The sequence below is a fragment of the Notolepis coatsorum genome (assembly GCF_963971535.1).
Source record: "Notolepis coatsorum genome assembly, chromosome: 8".
Taxonomy (NCBI): Eukaryota; Metazoa; Chordata; class Actinopteri; order Aulopiformes; family Paralepididae; genus Notolepis; species Notolepis coatsorum.
In genome coordinates, this window is record NC_140172.1 from 147,653,269 (window position 1) to 147,676,352 (window position 23,084).

Consider the following 23,084-nt stretch of genomic DNA (forward strand, 5'->3'; position numbering starts at 1 on the left):
ATATCGGCGGCCGATACCGATACCAATATCGGATCGGTGCATCCCTAGTTTCATTACGAATATGAGTGCATGCTTACCAACTGTTTTGCCTGTTTTATTGCAACACTACTATCACCGACATCTAAGAAGGGAGACCCCCCCCCCTTGAACGACCCTTCTAAGGTTTCTCTCCTCCACATTGCCTGTGGTGCATTTTCCTATTGCTAGGTTTTAGTGAGTTTTTCCGTACCTTCGCGTGGGGTATGTCTGGGAGTGTTGCATTTATTTTATTTATTAAAAATGTTTTGGACTTTTTGAGTTGTTCTTGATTTATTGTGATGTTTCTTCTTGACTTGTTTTAAAGAAGACATGTCCGGCCCATGGGGACATTAACGTGTGTTGTCGTGCCTTACAAATAAATTTGATCGGAACCTTGTGAATCCAAATTGAATCGGGTAGTTGGTGCTGATGCCCTAATCCATTTATTTATTTTATTTTTTTGCCTTTTTACATTTGCTCCCATCCCCACATTTTTGTCGTTATGCCAATTCCCTTCCTGGTCGTTGCACTGCTCTACTGTTACTCTAATCCGTGAAAGAGATGTGAAGATGCCCATCCCTGTGTTATCTAACTCTACTACTAACTGCTACTGTTAAAATAACCTCATCCCTCGTCTTCCTCCACAGCTCATTGGTTAAGCATTGAGGGCGTTCAGCCGTCTATACCAGAGAACCCACCTCCAGGTGAGACATCCTCTCTCTGGCAATCTAATCTAATTTATCTAACATACTGTAACACTGTACAACATACTGTAACACTGTACAACATACTGTAACACTGTACAACTACTGTAACACTGTACACACTGTACAACATACTGTAACACTGTACACAACATACTGTAACACTGTACACAACATACTGTAACACTGTACAACATACTGTAACACTGTACGCAACATACTGTAACACTGTACAACATACTGTAACACTGTACAACATACTGTAACACTGTACAACATAATGTAACACTGTACACAACATACTGTAACAATGAACAACATACTGTAACACTGTACACAACATAATGTAACACTGTACACAACATACTGTAACAATGTACAACTACTGTAACAATGAACAACATACTGTAACACTGTACACAACATACTGTAACAATGAACAACATACTGTAACACCGAACAACATACTGTAACAATGAACAACATACTGTAACAATGAACAACATACTGTAACACCGAACAACATACTGTAACACCGAACAACATACTGTAACAATGAACAACATACTGTAACAATGAACAACATACTGTAACACTGACATACTGTAACAATGAACAACATACTGTAACACTGAACAACATACTGTTGTACATCATGATGAACGTTGAAAACATGGCGTTCTGGTTCTAACCTCCTCCTCGACTGTTTCAGCCCCTAAAGAGCAGCAGAAGGCAGAAGCCACGGAGCCTCTCAAGGTGGTCAAGCCAGGTCAGAGGAGGAGGGCCTTCCGGGCAAAGGGGCAACCTCTGCAGAGGGCAAAGGTCAGGAACTCTCTCTCTTAACACATGGTTGTGTACTCTCTCTTTCTCTCTCTCTCTAACACGTGGTTGTGTATGTCTCTCTCTCTAACACGTGGTTGTGTATGTCTCTCTCTCTAACACGTGGTTGTGTATCTCTCTCTAACACGTGGTTGTGTATGTCTCTCTAACTCATGGTTGTCTCTCTCTCTCTAACACGTGGTTGTGTATGTCTCTCTAACTCATGGTTGTCTCTCTCTCTCCCTGTAACTCATGGTTGTCTCTCTCTCTCTCTCTCTCTCTCTCTCTCTCTCTCTCTCTCTCTCTCTCTCTCAGGGAAGGATAAGGGTGTGATGAGGCTGAAGCCTCGCAGCACTCATGAACTGTCTGTGGAGCAGCAGCTCTACTACAAGGAGATCACAGAGGCCTGCGTCGGCTCCTGTGAGGCCAAGAGGGCTGTAAGTGACCTGTGTGTGTTTGGTTCTCTGTACCCTTTTACACCGGCCAGGCTCCGTGCTGGAGCCGGTTCCCGAATGTAATCTCGCACCGGCTGGCACGTTCAGACCGGGATTAATTGGTTCAGAACGTGACAAATCGGTGCTCAGCTGGGACCGAAAAATTGTTGGTTTTTTCCTCGCGAACCGTGACATCATCAGTGGGCGTGTCATATTCTAGGCTGTGAAGACTAGTAAACGGGGGAAAGTAGCGAGTCGGCATTGCACTTAACAGGAAGCGATTTGCGACTGCTCTCAAAACGAGATTTGATTTAAAATGTATTGTTATGATACAGCACAAGTACAATACACCATCCAACCAGAGTGGATAAAGAAATGCTCCAGAAATGCGTGGAGAAAGGCTTAGCGAGCCTCAACGCACGAGCGCACACACACACGCACACACACGCACTTTGAAATGAATCATTCCAGCAAAGTAGGCTTCTATTATTAAAATTACTGTTTTAATGGGTATCATAGTAGTAAGTCCTACTGTAGAACATGACATAATAGCATGACATCTGATTTATTAATGCCAATACAAAAAATTAGGGACAAACGCAATTGGCACAAGTGTACATGATGGATTAGTCACTCATTTTTAACATCCGACTGATTAGCTCAACTTGTTAGTCCACTGGCTGTGGATCCTATGGTCACAGGTTCAAATCACTCTTGGTTCCAATTTTTCTTTCTTTTACGTTTAATTAATTTATCCACTCTGGTTGGATGGTGTATAATGTACTTGTGCTGTATAATGACAATACATTTTAATCAAATCTCATTTTGAAATCGCTACCTGTTGAGTGGATCAGCATGGTGCAATGCAATCAGCTCGAAGCTGTCTGCCACTGTCGTGTCCATAGGCAGCGTAGCGATTTCAAAATGAAATTCGATTCAAATGTATTGTCATTATACAGCACAAGTACATTATACACATCCAACCAGAGTACCATACATGTGAAGAAATATGTAAAAAAAAAAAAAAAATTGGAACCTGTGACCATAGGATCCACAGCCAGTGGACTAACGAGTTGAGCTAATCAGTCGGATGTTAAAACGGAGTGACTAATCCATCATTTACACTTGTGCCAATTGCGTTTGTCCCACATTTTTAGTATTGGCATTAATAAATCAGATGTCATGCTAATATGTCATGTTCTACAGTAGGACTTACTACAATGATACCCATTAAAACAGTCATTCGAATAATGGAAGCCTACTTTGCTGGAACGATTAATTTCAAACGTATACAAGTGCGTGTGTGTGCTTTTGTGTGTGCGCTCGCGCGTTGAGGCTCGCTATGTTTACCTCCGCCTGAGTAACGCCCCCCGTTGATGACGGAGACGTGGAATGTTGGTTCTGCTTAAATGGGTGTAAACGCGGGCTGGTTCGCCAGAGAGCACCAAGGTTCAGAGGGTTCAGAACGGAGCTGGAGCTTGAATCGGAGCCCGGGCGGTCTCAAAGGGCTCTGTGTGTGTGGTTGTCTGTGTGTGTGTGTAGATCCGTGTGTGTGTAGTTCTGTGTGTGTGTGGGTGGTTCTGTGTGGTTCAAACCCACTGGGGCCACCCATACTGAAACAGGGTATCTGCAAGATAAAAAAGTCTTAAAGTATTAAATTCATAATTCTCTATTTAAGGCCTTACACAGTAAAAAAAAAGTCTTAAACTTCATCTGCACAGGTATTTTGTGGGGGAACCCGGCTGTCGGGAGATTCAATAATAATAATTATTATCATTTTTGCGTGGCTATAGTATTTGCTAGTATGGTCATGAAATTGGTATAAAATCTTGCTCTAAGTGGTATTAAAAAAGTCTTACATTTAACTTGTTGAAACCAGCAGATACCCTGTGAAAACTGTATGCAGCTGTTCCATTATAGTTATTGATTGATCCATCCATCCATTCATGTGCCTGATGCCAGTATGGGTGAGTATACAGGTTATGTTTTCACTAATGTTCTCAACACTGATGTGTGCTGTATGTTCTCTCCAGGAGGCTCTGCAGAGTATCGCCACAGACCCTGGACTCTACCAGATGCTTCCCCGGTTCAGCACCTTTATCTCTGAGGGGGTGAGCGTCTCTTTCTCATATCATGATACCGACACACACCCAGGTGTATGAATGTATGCAGTACGACCAATACTGACTCAAAACAAACAGAGTAAGGGGGAGCCACCGAGAAATGAGAATACTCAACATCGGCCTCCAAAACCCCAGCAACAGCCACAGGCTAAATCGAAACCCCAGCAACAGCCACAGGCTAGAGCCAATTTTTTCCTTCTATTACAAAGAGATTAACAACCTCATCACACAGTTACATTTCAAGTGAATTGATAACTATAAGTAAACATAGGAATTTCTTCAGCTCAATGCTTCCGTTACCTCCTCCAGAGGGCTACTGGAAAAGATTACAAACCTCCACATACAAATTTATTTGGAATAACAAACCACCTCGCATAAAAAGATCCACCGCACAGAGAAGTAAAGCAGACGGTGGCATGGCAGTCCCAGATTTTTTACAATATTTTAATGCCTTCACATTAAGACCATTGAAGAAGATATGGTTTGACCCCGAGGCTTTGGTATCTTGGAGAAAATTAGAAGAAAACATAGTAGCCCCACAGAGATTGAAAGACATAGCATACACTAAACTTTCAATCAAGCATTGTGAGCGAGAATTTGGCCCAATAATAACCCATGCAATCAGGACATGGCGGGAAACTCAAAGGAAATTTCCTAACAATCAAGTATGGCATAATCACACTCCCATATTCAATAACAATGCTCTCTTAATGGGAAAACGACCTATAAGATTCCCTGTATGGGAAGAAAGAGGCATACACTCATTAGGGGATATTTTTAATAACAAGGGCCTCTGTAGTTATGTCGAAATATGCATAAAGTTTAACCTCACCGAGTCCACATGGCTTTTTTACATACAGTTACGACTTTGTATGAGATCTCACGGTGTTCCATTACACATACCAATTGAACACCACAGATACCACAAATTTTTCTATGACAGAGATACATTGGGAGGTTTTGTATCAGGTTTTTATTCACAATTACTAACGTCCTCGTACGAAACCCTTCAACTAGACAATGTCTGGAGGAGGGATATACCAGACCTGGAAAATGACTTTGATTGGCAAGGAGCCTGGGCAAATGTCCGACTTACATCAAGGAACCCGGATCATCAACAAATCAATCTGAACTATATTCACAGGACATACTTGACTCCTATAAGGCTGTGCAAAATGGGGCTTATACAAGACTCCAAATGCTCCCAATGTACAAATGGGGACGAAGGAACATTTATGCACATGTATTGGGACTGCCCACCAGTTAAGGCATTCTGGGAAGATGTGTCCCAACAATTATCAATACTCGTATTTTGGAATATACCTGTACACCCCGCGGTATTGCTATTGAATGATGTTTTTGAGTTTGCAGTGAACCCACAACTAAAAAGATTGGTTTTATCGGGTATCACAGTAGCTAAAAAACTGATTGCATCACGTTGGTTTCAACTGGAAAAAATGTGCCGGAAAGTGTGGTTTCTTACATATCTTGATGTGATATATCAAGAAATATCAACAGCAAGAATTCTAGGGCTCAATGAATCCAAAATGTTAATGTGGTTAGAAGTGGTGGAGAGAATAAAAGCTAGCCTATAATGGTGATGTCTGGTTAGGAGTGAGGGATAATGGAGGTACTATCCAAGAGGGGGTCCGGGAGGGGGGGATTTGAGCTGGAGCATATGTGTGTAGGGTTTTAGAAAATAGGTATTCGGGGTATATTATATACTAACATTTATATAATTGTAACTTCGCTGGATATACACGGTATACGGTTAAAATGTTATTATTGACTATTTTTGTTTTATCCTGTTTCTGTACTTGCATATATTTTAACCACCTTTACTGAAAGTTTCATTATACATTGTGTGTTGAGTACTGACTTTTAATAAGTTTTGTTTTGCAATAATAAAAAAAATTAAAAAAAAAAAAAAAAAAGTAAACATAGGAAAGTAATTAGAATAAAAAGGACCCGGCAACTGAGGGGAGACTAGCAACCTCCTCGAGGGGGACTGGGTGGCGTCAGGGTTTATCCCAAGGAGGTGTTGGGATTTACTGTAACCTGGAGCTCACGACACCATGGCAGAGGAAATCTGTTGACCGTGGAAATATATTTATATGGGTATAAAATATATAAATGAGTAATAGTGCTAATCAGATGTATGTACAGAGTTGTGGTATTAATATGTACAGTGATACAGGTATAAATACACTGGTAGTAAATCATACTGGCCAGCAGCGTAACTAGTAAGAGATATGTACAGATATCGATATAGTATCTACAGATATGTAAAAAGGATTATATGCAGGTACAAGTATGTACAGACGTGTGTGTGTGTGTGTGTGTGTGTATATATATGCAGGTGTATGAGTCGGTATATAGAAGGTATATACAGTAGATATATAGGTATATAGAATATATACAGTAGATATATAGGTATATAGAAGGTATATACAGTAGATATATAGGTATATAGAAGGTTTGTTTCCTGACAAAGGGTACTAACGTTTATGCTCTTCTCACAGGTGCGTGTAAATGTGGTGCAGAACAACTTGGCTCTGTTGATTTACCTGATGCGAATGGTCAAGGCGTTAATGGATAACCCTACGCTCTATTTAGAGAAATACGTAAGTAACCATGTGAACGTGGAAGGAAGATGAGATATTCCTTTAATGATCCCCTTCATCTTAACAGCAGGGGGGAGGGGAGGTACAGGTATGGACAGGGTAATAGTAGAAAGACATAAATATAGGCAATACAATTTTATCTGAATATATATATATATATATTATGGCTGTCTTAAATACTTTCGAAGCTTTGATTTTTTTTATTTTTTTTTTAAACTGCAAAATCAACTCTGCCTCTTTGTTAACTACAACAAGCAATGCTGTTTGTTATTTAAGATGAGGTCGGACTCTGCACTGACAGATTTGTGTTCATTGTGCTGTTTTTATAAAGCCTCAAATGACGGCTTACAATATTCCATGAAAGCAAAGTGTTTCGTTTGTCTACGATTTTAAAAGGTTTAAACTTTTCAGGACTGACAATTCTCTATAGTATTTTTTTATAGTGTCCCGACCCATATAAAAACATGTCTTAATTCTGTCAAATTCTGCCTTTATCTCTATTAACTACATATAAATATTTATATAATTGTTTGCTTTATAGATGAAGGTTGCAACATACTTATGTAATGTAATGTTGTTGGCTGTGTAACGGAGAGCAGCCGCCCAGGCAGCGCAGCTCCTGACTCATTATTAATTTAATTAATTAATAGGGATGCTCGATATTGGCTTTTTTACCGATACCGATATTCCGATATTGTCCAACTCTTAATTTCGATACCGATACCGATATCAACCGATACCGATATATGCAGGGTTTCCCCCCAAAAAAACGGAATAATTTCAGGTAACTAATAATTTCACTGGATGCATTCAAAAGGCTTTCTAAATGTAAGCATTATCTGTGCAAAATATGATAATTAAAAAAGTAAAAATTAACATTACATATCTCTTGTTGTTGAATTAAACCAAAATGCATACTTTTGACAATAAATAAAATAAGAATTGGTTCTTACTTGCTTGCCTGGGTAAATAAAGGTAAAAAAAAAAAAAAAATTTTACCGATATTTTCCGATATCACATTTTACTGCCGATATCGGCCGATAATATCGGTCGGCCGATAATATCGGACATCCCTATTAATTAATCCAATCCACTTTATTTATAGAGCACATTTAAAAACAACAAAGTTGAACAAAGTGCTGTACAAGTCCCACAACATTAACACTTTGAGTGCCAACGACGAGAAATCTCGTTGTTCGCCGCCATGTGTTGAGTGCCAACGACAAGAAATCGTGTTATTTAATCATTATTGCTTTTATTAGCGATATCCATTAATTTTTCATCAATCCAGCCTCACGTTATCATTGGGACTGTCTATGAGCTCGAACAGGGAAAATACAGCCCCCTATCGTCTCCCGGATGGTAATGCACCCATTGGATTGGACTCAATTGAAATGCATGAAGGGAAAAAAAAAAAACCCGGAATCCACATTTTACTTCTCAGGCATGTAACCCGAGACGATTGCATTCATTGTGGACCCATAGAGCAGCATGGAATATGTGTTTCGAGGTTGGATCGTTGGTTCAATAAACGCGATCGATATTTGGAATGGCGATCAGGAATTGGAATAATCTTTTTGCAGAACATCTGATGTGAGGTAAGGAATCTATTTGACCAGTCTTGGGGTAATCAGATTTTTTTTTCACATATTCCACAACGTGTCCCCTATGTGTGTATATGACGTTAGCGCTGACCAGGTCATAGCTAATCGATTTTTCACCCCGCTTCTCTAGCGTGCATAAGTACACATATACTATCTGTAGGAGCTATTTGATGGTTTTTGTGCTTAGTTTGTAGTTTGTTAAGTTCATCACTGGGTGGCAGCACGGAGCACTGGGTGGCAGCACGGAGCGCATAGGTTTTGAATAAAGGCACAGGTGTAGGCTATGTCAATCAAGGTATCTAGGTATGGGTGACGGAGAGATCTCACGGTTTTTACCGCATGAACACACGCACGTACCCTCGCTCGGTTTAAGTATTATTAACAGCATTATGAATAAATTATTGTTTGGCTCATCACATGTATTATGCTAAATACTTCAATAAAATGGGAACTTCACCCAACGGCAGGTGACACAGACTCGACATTGTGTATTTTCTAATTGCGCGTCAAAGACGAGGAATCCCCGCACCCAACCGGGCGTCTACCAGGACATCAGGATAGTCGCTACACAAGTAAAAACCTGATCTTACTTGGACAATGGAGGACTTTGGAACCTGGCTTGGAATGCTGCTTCTGGATAAGGATCATCATCCAGAGAGAGCACACCAAAGGAGGACGGGTTAGTGTACCCCGTATGGGTTGCTTGCTAATGGAGCAGCAGCATTGAAAGTTTGTTATTATTGTATTGACTTTTTTTTCACGAAAGAGACTGTCGCGCCAGTCTCTTAAAGGAACAGTACGTATTATCGAAAATGGATTCACGTCATGATATTGTGGAGCCCACAGAAAGGCAAAATGTTTGTGAGCCAAGAATAAGAAAGCCTTCTTTAAAGGGATTATCAATTATGATTGAAAGGCTCCAAATGGACAGAAATGCATATTGTACACAAGCAAGGAAATTGAAAAGGAAAATCATCACTCTTCTAGTTTCCAACGACAATGTAAATCTTGTGCACCAAAGTCTAAAACAGTTCAAAGCCCTATGTCAAGTTGCCTCTGAGGCACATAATACATTGATGACTGAGTGTCCTACAACTGAGGATACGCAGAGAAAGCAGGACGAATGGTTTTATGCAACAAAGGAAACAAATGATACATTTGTAAATGAAGGGTCAGCGAAAATGGGATTTTTCAGGACAATGATGATAATGCTGAATTGGAAAAAATAATCTGATTTGCATGAGGAAATTAAAGCTGGAGACAGTGTGTCTAATGTGTCTAGTAAAAGGTCAAGCAGAAGAAGCAATGCCAGTAGAGCATCAGGTTCTAGTACTGCATCTGCACGCTTAAATGCCATGGCAGAGAAAGCAGCTTTAATGGAGCAAACCGCTGCTCTGCAAAGGAAACATGAAATTGAGGCACAAGAGGAGAAATTCAGACAGGAACAAGAGAAACTCAGACAGGAACAAGACTGCCTGAGAAAAGTTAAGGAGCAACTGGAGCTTGATACACAAATGGCTGTTGTTACTGCAAGACTTTCTGTGCTGGAAGGCAGTGTTGTTGGAGGAAAGGCCCTTTCAGATGGAATGAATTCCTACCTGAGCAAATCAATTAAAGAGCTGAGACCTCAATTCAACCTACAGGCAACTGCATTTGTGCCGAAGGAGAACACCCTGACTTCGGATCAAGGCTCAAGAGCGCCACCTATCTTTTCCACATATGATGTGCGACCAAAGGTGAATATGCACACACACTTTCAGGAGAAAGTACAACATCATGGAATTCCACAAGCAAAGGATACTACTCATGCCACAGTGGCAACCAAACACTGGGACGTCTCTCACCACTACTCTAAAGCATCAGTCTCAAAACGCTTTCACAGCCTCCACTGCTGCACCTCGTAGGTCAGTAGCTGCACAGGAACGACAGTCTACACAGAACGCTGCATTGCAAAATACAGTGGACCAGGATGCCATTTGTGGAATCATGCAAAGGCAGAATGAACTCACCACATTGCTCATTCAACAGCAAATGTTATCTACTTTACCAAAAAGAGATATAACCGTATTTGATGGTGATCCATTGTACTTTATTTCCTTTGTTAGGACATTTGAACATTGTGTTGAAGAGGTAACATGCAGTTATCAAGACTGTTTGTATTTTCTGGAGCAGTACACCAGGGGGAAGCCCAGAGAGCTGGTGCGAAGCTGCTTACACATGCCACCACAACAAGGATATCAAAGAGCAAAAGGTCTTTTGAAAGAACACTTTGGTAATGAGCACAGGATAGCAACAGCCTACATGGAAAAAGCCTTTCGCTGGCCTGTTGTTAAAGCAGAGGATGTAGAGGCGCTGCAGGAGTTCATGCTGTTCCTAAGAGGGTGCTGCAACGCTATAACAGATACAGTACATGGAGGAGATGAACGTTCCATCAAACATGAGGAATGTTATGATGAAATGGCCATACAAGCTGCGGGAAAGATGGTCTACAGTTTGTGAGATACAAGAACGGCAAGGCTACAGGGCCACCTTCCCAGAGATGGTAAACTTTTTGGAGAAACGAGTCAAAATATTGTCTCATCCCATTTTTGGTGACATTTCAGATGCATGACCAAGCATCACAATAAAGCCTGTAGATAAGAGCGCGCCGCTACCCAGGAGCAGCATTAAAGGAAGCAGTTTTGCAATAACCATCGCAACCAACCAAGCCCACAGTGCACATGATGCCAAAGCAGCCTACCGTAACTAAGGAGTTGTCCTCAGAGGCCTGCCTCTATTGTGAAGAGTCGCATCCATTTTCTAAGTGTTTTAAACTGAATACGATTTCTCAAAGGGAGAAAATTGATTTTCTGAGAGGAAAAGGAATTTGTTTTGGATGCTTGAAGTCTGGCCACATGAGTAAGGAATGCAGAAGTCGTCTGACCTGTGATGAATGCAATCTTAAACACCCGACTATTCTGCATGTCCACAACGACAAATTGACCAAGTCACAAGAAACACCAGTCAGTAGTGCACTTGTGTCTCTTCAGGCATGTGGTTGTACTGGGGCCGGAGACCACGACTGTACCCTTTCCATTGTTCCAGTACAGTTGAGATCCAAGAAAGGAAATGGAGTGCTGCAGACCTACGCCTTCTTAGACCCAGGAAGTACAGCAACCTTTTGTACCAACCATCTTATGAAGAAGCTGAATCTACAGGGTACAAAGACCAACATTCTTATGCGCACTATGGGTCAAGAAAAGGTAATTGAAAGCCAAATCCTTACAGGACTGGAGGTGTCCAAGTTGGATAATAACCACTTTATGGAGCTCCCAGAAACGTTCACACATGAAACAATCCCTGTTTCAAAGAGTAACATCCCTACTCAGCGAGATATTGAAAAATGGGAATATCTGAAGGGTATCAGGATCCCAGAATTGGACGCTGATGTTGAACTTTTGATTGGAGCTAATGCATCAAAACTCATGGAACCCTGGGAAATTATCAACAGCCAAGGTGATGGACCTTATGCCGTGAAGACCCTATTGGGGTGGGTCGTCAACGGTCCTTTGAGGGGTAATAATGGTTGTCAGAGAAGCTGCTCGACCATATACAGATCCAGCACTGAGAAATCAAACCTCTCCTGCGCCTCTACCACTCCTCCACCACTCCACTCCAAACTGATTTTGTGACTCCTATTGTTCTGGACCGGGCCAGATTTCACACCTCCACTACCTCCCACAGGCTGGGGATATTTTCATCTTAAATTTGTATTCGTCCCAAATGTCCCAGCCCCATCCGATTTCTTAGCTTTTTTCACTGTTTACTTATCATGCATTGCAACACTAATATATGGTCAGTACCCCAAGTCAGACTGTCCATATACAAATTATCTTGGGGGTCTGAGGGCAGTAGCCCCCAACCCCCTCCCTGGGGAAGGAGTGGCACACAAGCAGCAACAAGCAGTAGACAAGCAGCAGACAAGCAGCAGAATTGGTTTGATTTTTGACCGCTGCGTCTGTATGCCAATAGGACATCCATTGTCAAACTGGAGGAGCTGTTGGTCTCTCAGTACAACCAAGAGTTAAACGAGAAGTCACTGGAGGAGCAGCAGGAGATGTCAAGAGAGGACCCAAGTTTTATGGAGATCTTGGAGAAGTCTATTTGCATGCAGGAAGGACATTATTGCATGGACTTGCCTTTTAAAATGGATGACATCACCATGCCAAACAACAGGTGCATTGTGGAACAGCACCTTCAGAGTCTGAAAATAAAGTTTGAACGGAATAAGGGCTACCAAAATGAGTACACAGATTTTCTTACTCATGCGATTGACAGTGGCTACGGAGAAATTGTGCCTCAAGTCCAGCCGGACTACAAAAATGGCAGTGTGTGGTATCGCCCTCATCACTGGGTGTGCCACCCAAAGAAGGAAAGACGGAGTGGAAAAGCGAGCACACACCAGACGTGGAATTTTCCAATCGTCAGTCCCAGTGACCAGTTGGGGTTCTCGTCACCATTCACCTTGCTACCAAAACTCTTGTTGCAAGAAATGTGTCGAAGGAACATGTCTTGGGATGACCCCATACCCCAGACATTCTCACAAGGATGGGCAAAGGGCTTGTACGGGCAGTACGGTTGAAGACCAAGACAGGGCAGTTGGAGCGGCCCATATCCAAGCTCTTTCTGCTTCAAGAAGCAGTGGAAGGTCTGGCGGTAAAGGTCACGACCCAACGTTGAGTTACGTGCTGGAAACCTCTGGCTCAGAGAAGAACCAAGAACACTTGTTATAGCTCCTTTCTTCTTCTTTAATGTAATTGTTTTCCACCTTCACATTTGGGGCCGGTGTGTAGGAGCTATTTGATGGTTTTTGTGCTTAGTTTGTAGTTAAGTTCATCACTGGGTGGCAGCACGGAGCACTGGGTGGCAGCACGGGAACTTCACCCAACGGCAGGTGACACAGACTCGACATTGTGTATTTTCTAATTGCGCGTCAAAGACGAGGAATCCCCGCACCCAACCGGGCGTCTACCAGGACATCAGGATAGTTGCTACACTATCGATAATCTAGCGTTTATTTGAAAACTATTCATAAATCAGCCGGAAAATGACAACGTGTTGTGTGTATTCCAGTAAATGGCTATTTCCGCGGAATCTTTTTTTTTCTAGTAATTTCCAAACGTCAGTTTTTCAAAACGAAAATGTACAGATGAAAAAACAATCCGTTTTGTACATGTTGACTGCAAGCAAGTCATTGATAAGCGACGTGCGTATTAGACACATAGCCATAATATAGAATATAGAAATAGCTCTGCGAAAATCATGAAATATCGGAAAATCAGTCCAAAAAGGCTGGCATTCAAGCGATAAATCGTGCGCCCCCTGCTGGCACTCAATGTGTTAAAAAAAAATATATATATATATATATATTATTATTATTATCTCTACTTCGAATGCCAAAAACGAATTAGAAGGTCAGCCCTACATTACAATAAATCTATAATTTGAATCTCAATATATACTATGGGTAAAAGTAAACGGTATACACAAGGTGCAGTATTATGATATCCTCCTGCTCTCTCGCTCATCCTCCTCTCCCTCATCCTCTTCTCTCCCTCCTTATCTCTCTGCTCCTCCTTCTCTCTCTCCTCTCCTCTGCTCTTCCTCCCTTCTCTCCTCTGCTCCTCCTTCTCTCCCTCTTCTCCTCTCTCCTCTCTCCCTCCTCTCTTCTGCTCCTCTCACTCCTCCTCTGCTCTCCCTCCTCCTCCTCTCCTTTGCTCCTCCTCCTTCTCCTCTCTCCCTCCTCTTCTCCCCCCTCTTCTCCTCCTCCTCTCCTCCTAGCTGCATGAGCTGATCCCGGCGGTAGTGACCTGCATTGTGAGCAAGCAGCTGTGTCTGCGTCCGGACGTGGATAACCACTGGGCTCTGCGGGACTTCGCTGCTCGTCTCATGGCTCAGAGCTGCAAGACCTTCAGCACCACCACCAACAACATCCAGTCCCGCATCACCAAGACCTTCACCAAGGTGCTGCCTTTCTCTCCCCAGGAGTGTGTACAGTATTGTACAGTATTACTATTAGGGATGGGCATTTTAAAGAAAAATCCAGATCGATTGATCGCATGCTATACTCGAGTGATCGTGTATTACTCGAAAAGGGGGGTGAAAACGTAAGAAAAATAAAACGTAACTTATTTTTGTTCATTCACGTATATATGTTTAAGGAAACCAACAAACTGTTATAATTTTACACATACATGTGAAGAAATATGTAAAAGAAATAATAATAATAATATTTTTTCATAAAAAATATTAATAATTTCGATTTTTCTTTCTTTTTCTCATAGCTACAAGTAATTGATTACTCACGCCCATCCCTAATTACTATGTACAGTGGTACAAGTATGAAAACACTGGTCGTAAACCATACTAACCAGTGGTATAATCATATTTGATATAAGATGTAGGTAAAATGATGTTCCATGTATACAGTGTATAATATGTGTGTATATATAGTGTTGCAATACCTTGTCTTATAGCGACTGCTACATTATAATGTCATTGAGCTGTAATTAACACGTTCCTAAACAAGTTCCTAAAAGCTTCTCTTCCATCTTCAGATCAAACCTCAGGGATTTGACACTGTGTGAACATACATCACATTTACATGGTCTAGAAAAAAGTCACTGTAAATGGTAAATGGCTGCATTTATATAGCAGTAGCACTTTTATCCAAAGTGCTTTACAATTTGTTGCTCACATTTTACCCACTCACTCACACATTCACACACCGACAGCGGAGGCCACCATGCAAGGTGCCAACCTGCTCATCGGGAGCAGTTAGGGGTTAAGTGTGTCTTGCTCAAGGACACTTCGACACGCTGCCCGGGAGGAGCAGGAATCGAACCGAGAACCTCCGGATTACCACCAGACTGCTGCTCTACCTCCCGAGCCACTGTCGGCACTTTAATCCACTGTGTTGTCCTTCTATCAGAGTCTGCTGGATGAGAAGACCCAGTGGACGACACGTTACGGCTGCATCGCTGGACTCTCTGAACTAGGACCTGATGTGAGTTCCTCTTAGTTATAACTAGGACCTGATGTGAGTTCCTCTTAGTTATAACTAGGACCTGATGTGAGTTCCTCTTAGTTATAACTAGGACCTGATGTGAGTTCTTCTTAGTTATAACTAGGACCTGATGTGAGTTCCTCTTAGTTATAACTAGGACCTGATGTGAGTTCCTCTTAGTTATAACTAGGACCTGATGTGAGTTCCTCTTAGTTATAACTAGGACCTGATGTGAGTTCCTCTTAGTTATAACTAGGACCTGATGTGAGTTCCTCTTAGTTATAACTAGGACCTGATGTGAGTTCCTCTTAGTTATAACTAGGACCTGATGTGAGTTCCTCTTAGTTATAACTAGGACCTGATGTGAGTTCCTCTTAGTTATAACTAGGACCTGATGTGAGTTCCTCTTAGTTATAACTAGGACCTGATGTGAGTTCCTCTTAGTTATAACTAGGACCTGATGTGAGTTCCTCTTAGTTATAACTAGGACCTGATGTGAGTTCCTCTTAGTTATAACTAGGACCTGATGTGAGTTCCTCTTAGTTATAACTAGGACCTGATGTGAGTTCTTAGTTATAACTAGGACCTGATGTGAGTTCTTAGTTATAACTAGGACCTGATGTGAGTTCCTCTTAGTTATAACTAGGACCTGATGTGAGTTCCTCTTAGTTATAACTAGGACCTGATGTGAGTTCTAGGGCTGAGCCCAAATGTTCGGACCTTCGTTTGTTACGTTGGCATTCGGATTCTAAATCAACATTTGAATTTTCTATTACGTTTATTTTTTTTTATTATTATTAATCACTTTATTCAAATTGAGGATTTAGTTTGAGGATAAAAAAATAAATGTTATCCTCTTTTTCTCCTGTTTTTCTCTGATTTTCTCCCATCCCAATTTAGTCGTTATGCCAATTCCCTCCCTCCCCTTCCTGGTCGTTGCTCGCATGTGCCCCCCACTGGTCGGTCTAGGGAGTCCTGAAGTCAGATGCTTCCTCCGTCACATAGGAGACAGCCAGCAACCTCTTTTCACCTGCCAGCGCGGACTCTCATTGGTGAAGTGTAACGCGTGGGAGGTCACACTACCTTCACCATATCCCTTCTTTGCTGTGCAGGCGCCCTGACCGACCTGTAGGAGTCGCTGTTTACAACGACCAGAATACCACCCCAAGCCGGAGGCAACGCTGACAGCCGGATTCGATACCGGTGTCTCTTGCGTTGGTGACAAGCGCTTAGACCGCTGCGCCACCCAGCCGCCTGTTTGAGCATATCTATTAAAAACAAATTAGATTTAGAATTTCTTTTCAAACGTCCGTTCGAAAAACCCTGACAAAGTTCGAATCCCAAAAACAGGCTTCGGGGACAGCCTTAGTGAGTTCCTCTTAGTTATAACTAGGACCTGATGTGAGTTCCTCTTAGTTATAACTAGGACCTGATGTGAGTTCCTCTTAGTTATGATCTGAACTAGGACCTGATGTGAGTTGTTTCTAAAGAATTTTGACTGACTTTAAATTAGGGATGCACCGAATATTAGGCCACCGAAAATTATCGGCCGAAAGGGTTTTAGCACCGAAAATATATCGCAGAATGTCAAAGAACAGGGTTACGTAACGTTCGTAAACCTAAAGTGTTGTTGTCATGACGTAATCAAAACGCGGCTACAGACATAGCATGCGCAACGTATAACGTGAGCAGCTTGGCAGCTCTTCCTGCGTTCTGCAGCCTGTGATAACTAACTCCTCTTGGGAGTCGCGCTGTTTCTATGTAAACTCCGCAAGCAACGCATCCAATAAATGCGTCTTTAACATGCTTTATATCCTCGCCATTACTATATCCCCGTCGCCGTTAAAACCTTTTAAACTAACGTTAGCGTTAAGCTAGCTAACAATGTTTCCATTCCTCTTTGACCCGTCTCTCGTAAGCTACGTCATCCCCCGCTAAGAGTCACGGGAGATGTAGTAAATACAACAGTCCTTCTATGTAGGAACGCCGTGAATTATGACAGTAGCCACTACAGTAACATCATTAAGTCTGCTATAAGCTATTCTCCCTCTCGTGTGTGTGTCTTTATGCAGATCTTTATGCAGTTTTAAAGCACCTTGGCTTTGTTCTGAATGCACTTTGTTGTAGTTATCTTACAGAGAAAAGAAAATGCACTTGACTTTAATGCACATTTTGTTGTATGCAAAGAGAAAATGTTTAAATTGTACAATCTTTCAGCAGTCAGTCTGGAATTAATGTATGCATTCAAAAGTGCTGAATAAATGTTTTATGGGCCCATAATAGGGATTATTAATATTATTTAAGTTAAGTTTTGCCATAATCATGTCTTTTGCCATAATCAGGTAGCAAAAAAATAAAAATAAATACATTATATATATTTATATTCATTCATTCATTAATTTTCGGCCTTTCGGCATTCGGTTTTCGGCCAACTGTTTCCTATTTTTGGTATCGGTTTCGGCCAAGAATTTCCCATTCGGTGCATCCCTACTTTAAATGGTTCTGTGAATTGTCCTTGTTTTAGTTTTAATTGCTATATGTTTTTTTTGTTTTTGTATTGTTTTTCGTCTGTAAATGTGAAATTGTAATTGTGCTGCTGCCTATCTTGGCCAGGACGCTCTTGTAAAAGAGATTTTTTTTCCTGGTTAAATAAAGGTTAAATACAATTATTTTTTTAAAGATTTGGGAATATTGGAATATTGCGATGACTCAAAAATACCCATCTCTACTACGTTAACGTGGTGGTGGTCTCTCTGCCAGACGGTGTTAACGTGGTGGTGGTCTCTTCCTGACGGCGTTAACGTGGTGGTGGTCTCTCTGCCCGACGGCGTTAACGTGGTGGTGGTCTCTTCCTGACGGCGTTAACATGGTGGTCTCTCTTCCTTGTTGCAGGTGATCAAGACGCTGATCCTCCCCCGGCTGACCCTAGAGGGCGCTCGCATCAAAGCGGTGATGGAAGGACCGGTCGTCTCCAACATCGACAAGATAGGAGCCGACCACGTTCAGAGCCTTTTACTGGTAACAACCTGGAATATATATATATATTAACACATTGTCTGCCACGCAGTATGCCCATCCTTATGCCCAGTCTGCCAGTGCTGTAACCCTATGGAGATGTTTACCTTCTTTGCAGGGCTATAACTTTTTAAATATTATAGCTATATCGACATTACTATGGCCCATTCAACATCGGGTATTTCTTAAATTTTTTTTTATTAATAGTTTGAAACACAAAACAGCTCAACATAAATACAGTACAATACAGACAAAACTAAACTCACAAACCGTACAATACAAATAAAACTAAACTCACAAACATTAAACAATACAATACAGTACAATACAGACAAAACAAAACTCACAAACAGTACAATACAGACAAAACACACTAGCAAAATGGGGGTGGGGGGTGCAGATCAAACACTCTGACTGCTTTCAGTCATAAGTATTCTCCAAGTATGTCCTTATATAGATCCAGGGGCCGTCCTCTCCATGGTCATGTTCAGCGAGCGTTGAGGCTGCTCGTTCCATTGTCAATAGGTCCATGAAATCCCTCATCCAGGTGTCCATGCAGAAACAATTTGGCTTTTGGATCTTCCAGTTCATCATGATAGTACGCTTAACTGACATATGTGCTAGTGTAATTATGCGTTGCGTAAGTGCTGATTGTATACCAACTACCCCTATGCCCAAGAGGCAGACTTTTGGACATAAGGGTATTTTAACACTGAGAATAGAGGATAGTCTTAAAATGACCTTGTGCCAAAAACTCTTCACTGTGGGGCAATGCCACAACATGTGGATGAGTGTTCCTACCTCCCCACATCCAACATCGGGTATCTATCGTTCCGGATGTGGGAACGTTATATTTTTTCATTCATACATTGTTGTGTTAATACCGTCGAGAATATAAGTGTGTTTTTAAGGTTTTCTGCAGTAATTCCTAAAACGCGAGTTATAGGCCCTGACGCATATGATAGATTATCGATTGGCGTTTCTTTCCTATACACGCTATATTAAACAATTCAAATGTATATGATCGGTATATATATATGATTGGTCACGTCTTGTGCCTTTCAAGAGTGGCCTTTTGTGGAACGATTTCCCCTGAATTCTCACTTGGAATTCTCGACCTGTGGTTATTTTGCTACGTCATCATTAGAACGTTTGTGTCCAAATTGCAATAAAACACACACACGCACTAGGGATGGGCATTTTTAAGAAAAATCCAGATCGATTGATGGCATGATATACTCGATTAACCGTGTATTACTTGTTGAGGGAAAAAAACGTTAAAAAAAATATATATTTTTTTAATTTTATTCAAACTTAATTTTGTTCATTCACGTATGTTCAATTAAACCAACAAACAGTTATAATCGTACACATACATGTGAAACAAATAAGTAAAAAATTATATATATATATATATATACAAAATTCATAATTTTTTTTTATAATTTAAGATTGAGTTTTCTCATACTCACGCCCATCCCTAACACGCACACACACAGACACACGTGTGATTGCATAGCTGAAAGGGTAGGCTAACATGCTAATGGTGGGGTTGTTATAAGCTAAATGAAACACAATAGTAGTGCTCGATATAAACAACATGTTGGCAGCAACGGCAGAAGGAGCTGCCAACCACCAATCAGAGTACAGTAGGGTAGGGGAAGGTGGATACAGCAGTATATTGTGATATTTAGAGCTGATATTATATCAATACAGTGACGGCAAGTGTCTTTATTTACATTTAATTTTATTTATTTTTAGCTTGACAACCCATATTGCTGCAATAAAATTATTGGAATGAGGTGAACAGACTGAAAACGTTATCTCATTAGATAAAACATGATGATACAGTTGGGTCCATAAATATTTGGACATTGACACAATTTTCACAATTCTGTCTCTGTACACCACGAAACCACGAAGCAGTCAAGATGTGCTTTAAGTGCAGATGCACTTAAGTGCATATATATAGATTCAGGCAACCGATATATTTCCTCAATATTCAAATGTATTGAGATGCACCTGTATAGTGTGGTGATGATATGGTGTTGTGGGGTCTCTGGTGATTCCCATCCCCACCGTACAGGCGTGTCCAACTGTCCATAACCACCACATCCATAAACACCATGTCCCCCCAGGTCAAGAGTCTGGGTGTCGTCCTCGACAGCACCCTATCATTCCATTCCCACATCAATAACACCATCCGGTCCGCCTACTTCCACCTTCGCAACATCAACCGCCTCCGCCCTTCACTCACTCCCAACAGCGCCGCAATCCTGGTCCACTCCCTCGTCACTTCCCGCTTGGATTATTGCAACTCCCTTCTCTTTGGTCTCTCCCACAAACTCCTCCATAAGCTCCAACTGGTCCCGAACGCTGCTGCCCGTATAATCACCAGAACCCCTGTCCTACGCCAACTACACTGGCTTCCCATTAAACACTGCATAGATTACAAGATCCTCCTCCATACATTCAAGGCCATCCACAACCTCGCCCCTCCATACCTGCCCGACCTCCTTCACATCAACATTCCCACCCGGTCCCTCAGGTCTGCCTCCTCCATCAACCTGACCGTCCCCCCAGCCCGTCTGTCCACCATGAGGTCAAGAGCCTTCAGCCGCTCTGCCCCCCCCCCCCCACATCAGGAACATTGACTCCATCATCCCATTTAAAACCCACCTCAAAACCCACCTGTTTAGGCAGGCGTATGTCTGATTTTATTTTTTGTCTGATTTTATTTTTTAATGGATTGTGATTGTGAATTTAACTATTTTTAAATTGTTGGACGGCGACCTTGAGTGCCTTGAAAGGCGCCTTATAAATAAAATGCATTATAATTATAATTATTATTATTATTATAACTACCACGTCCATGAATGCCATGTTGATGTTTTTCCTCAGAAACACTGTGCCAGTGTCATCGCCAAGACGCGGCCTCTCCCCGACAACATAGAGCCGTACCGCATCGACTATGGCTACCTGGGCCCCATGCTGTGCTCCCACGTAGTGAAGGCCCGGACCCAGGCAGCGCTGCAGGCCCATCAAGTCAACAGAACCACCCTAACCATCACACAGGTACCTGGGCCCCGCCTCGCACCCAACCACTAAGGTTTCACACGGGTATCTGGGCCCGCTCACACCCCAACCACCTCAGGTTTCACAGGAGTTGCATTTACAGGGTATCTGTGGGGTATTAAAAAGTAATAATTCTCAATTTAAGGCCTTAAAATGTATTAAAAAGTCTTAAATCTAATTTGCATAGGTATTACATTTCTTTTGGGGGGCAGCCCGGCTGTCTGAAGATGAAATTATATTGAATATATTAAATGTTTTTGTATTGAAGTTGTTTTTTTGCGGGGGCTACTGGGAGCTTTGTGCATCTGGCGAGAGCTTGTATGGAACGTGTACAAATTTTAATTGTTAAGTGCATTGTTATAGAGACATGGTGAGCAGCTCTGGTGTTATAGAGATATGGTGAGCAGCTCTGGTGTTATAGAGATATGGTGAGCAGCTCTGGTGGTATAGAGATATGGTGAGAAGCTCTGGTGTTATAGAGATATGGTGAGCAGCTCTGGTGTCTGGTGTTATAGAGATATGGTGAGCAGCTCTGGTGTTATAGAGATATGGTGAGCAGCTCTGGTGTTATAGAGATATGGTGAGCAGCTCTGGTGTTATAGAGACATGGTGAGCAGCTCTGGTGTTATAGAGACATGGTGAGCAGCTCCGGTGTTATAGAGATATGGTGAGCAGCTCTGGTGTTATAGAGATATGGTGAGCAGCTTTGGTGTTATAGAGATATGGTGAGCAGCTCTGGTGTTATAGAGATATGGTGAGCAGCTCTGGTGTTATAGAGATATGGTGAGCAGCTCTGGTGTTATAGAGACATGGTGAGCAGCTTTGGTGTTATAGAGACATGGTGAGCAGCTCTGGTGTTATAGAGACATGGTGAGCAGCTCCGGTGTTATAGAGATATGGTGAGCAGCTCCGGTGTTATAGAGATATGGTGAGCAGCTCTGGTGTTATAGAGATATGGTGAGCAGCTCTGGTGTTATAGAGATATGGTGAGCAGCTCTGGTGTTATATAGATATGGTGAGCAGCTCTGGTGTTATATAGATATGGTGAGCAGCTTTGGTGTTATATAGATATGGTGAGCAGCTCCGGTGTTATAGAGATATGGTGAGCAGCTCTGGTGTTATAGAGATATGGTGAGCAGCTCTGGTGTTATATAGATATGGTGAGCAGCTCTGGTGTTATAGAGATATGGTGAGCAGCTCTGGTGTTATATAGATATGGTGAGCAGCTTTGGTGTTATAGAGATATGGTGAGCAGCTCCGGTGTTATAGAGATATGGTGAGCAGCTCTGGTGTTATAGAGATATGGTGAGCAGCTCTGGTGTTATAGAGATATGGTGAGCAGCTCTGGTGTTATAGAGATATGGTGAGCAGCTCTGGTGTTATAGAGATATGGTGAGCAGCTCTGGTGTTGTAGAGATATGGTGAGCAGCTCTGGTGTTGTAGAGATATGGTGAGCAGCTCTGGTGTTGTAGAGATATGGTGAGCAGCTCTGGTGTTATAGAGACATGGTGAGCAGCTCTGGTGTTATAGAGACATGGTGAGCAGCTCTGGTGTTATAGAGACATGGTGAGCAGCTCTGGTGTTATAGAGACATGGTGAGCAGCTCTGGTGTTATAGAGATAT

General features: G+C 41.9%; 1 protein-coding gene across 1 annotated transcript in view; it reads left to right on the forward strand.

Annotated features, from left to right (window-relative positions):
- LOC311233068 (transcription initiation factor TFIID subunit 6-like) overlaps window positions 1–23,084 on the forward strand; it is a 53,647-nt gene that overhangs the window by 25,259 nt on the left and 5,304 nt on the right. Inside the window, 10 exon segments of the mRNA XM_084319937.1 lie at window positions 666–722; window positions 1,435–1,491; window positions 1,494–1,544; window positions 1,857–1,978; window positions 4,009–4,086; window positions 6,621–6,722; window positions 14,147–14,329; window positions 15,297–15,371; window positions 18,264–18,389; window positions 21,288–21,461. Coding sequence (XP_084176063.1) covers window positions 666–722; window positions 1,435–1,491; window positions 1,494–1,544; window positions 1,857–1,978; window positions 4,009–4,086; window positions 6,621–6,722; window positions 14,147–14,329; window positions 15,297–15,371; window positions 18,264–18,389; window positions 21,288–21,461 — 1,025 coding nt within the window.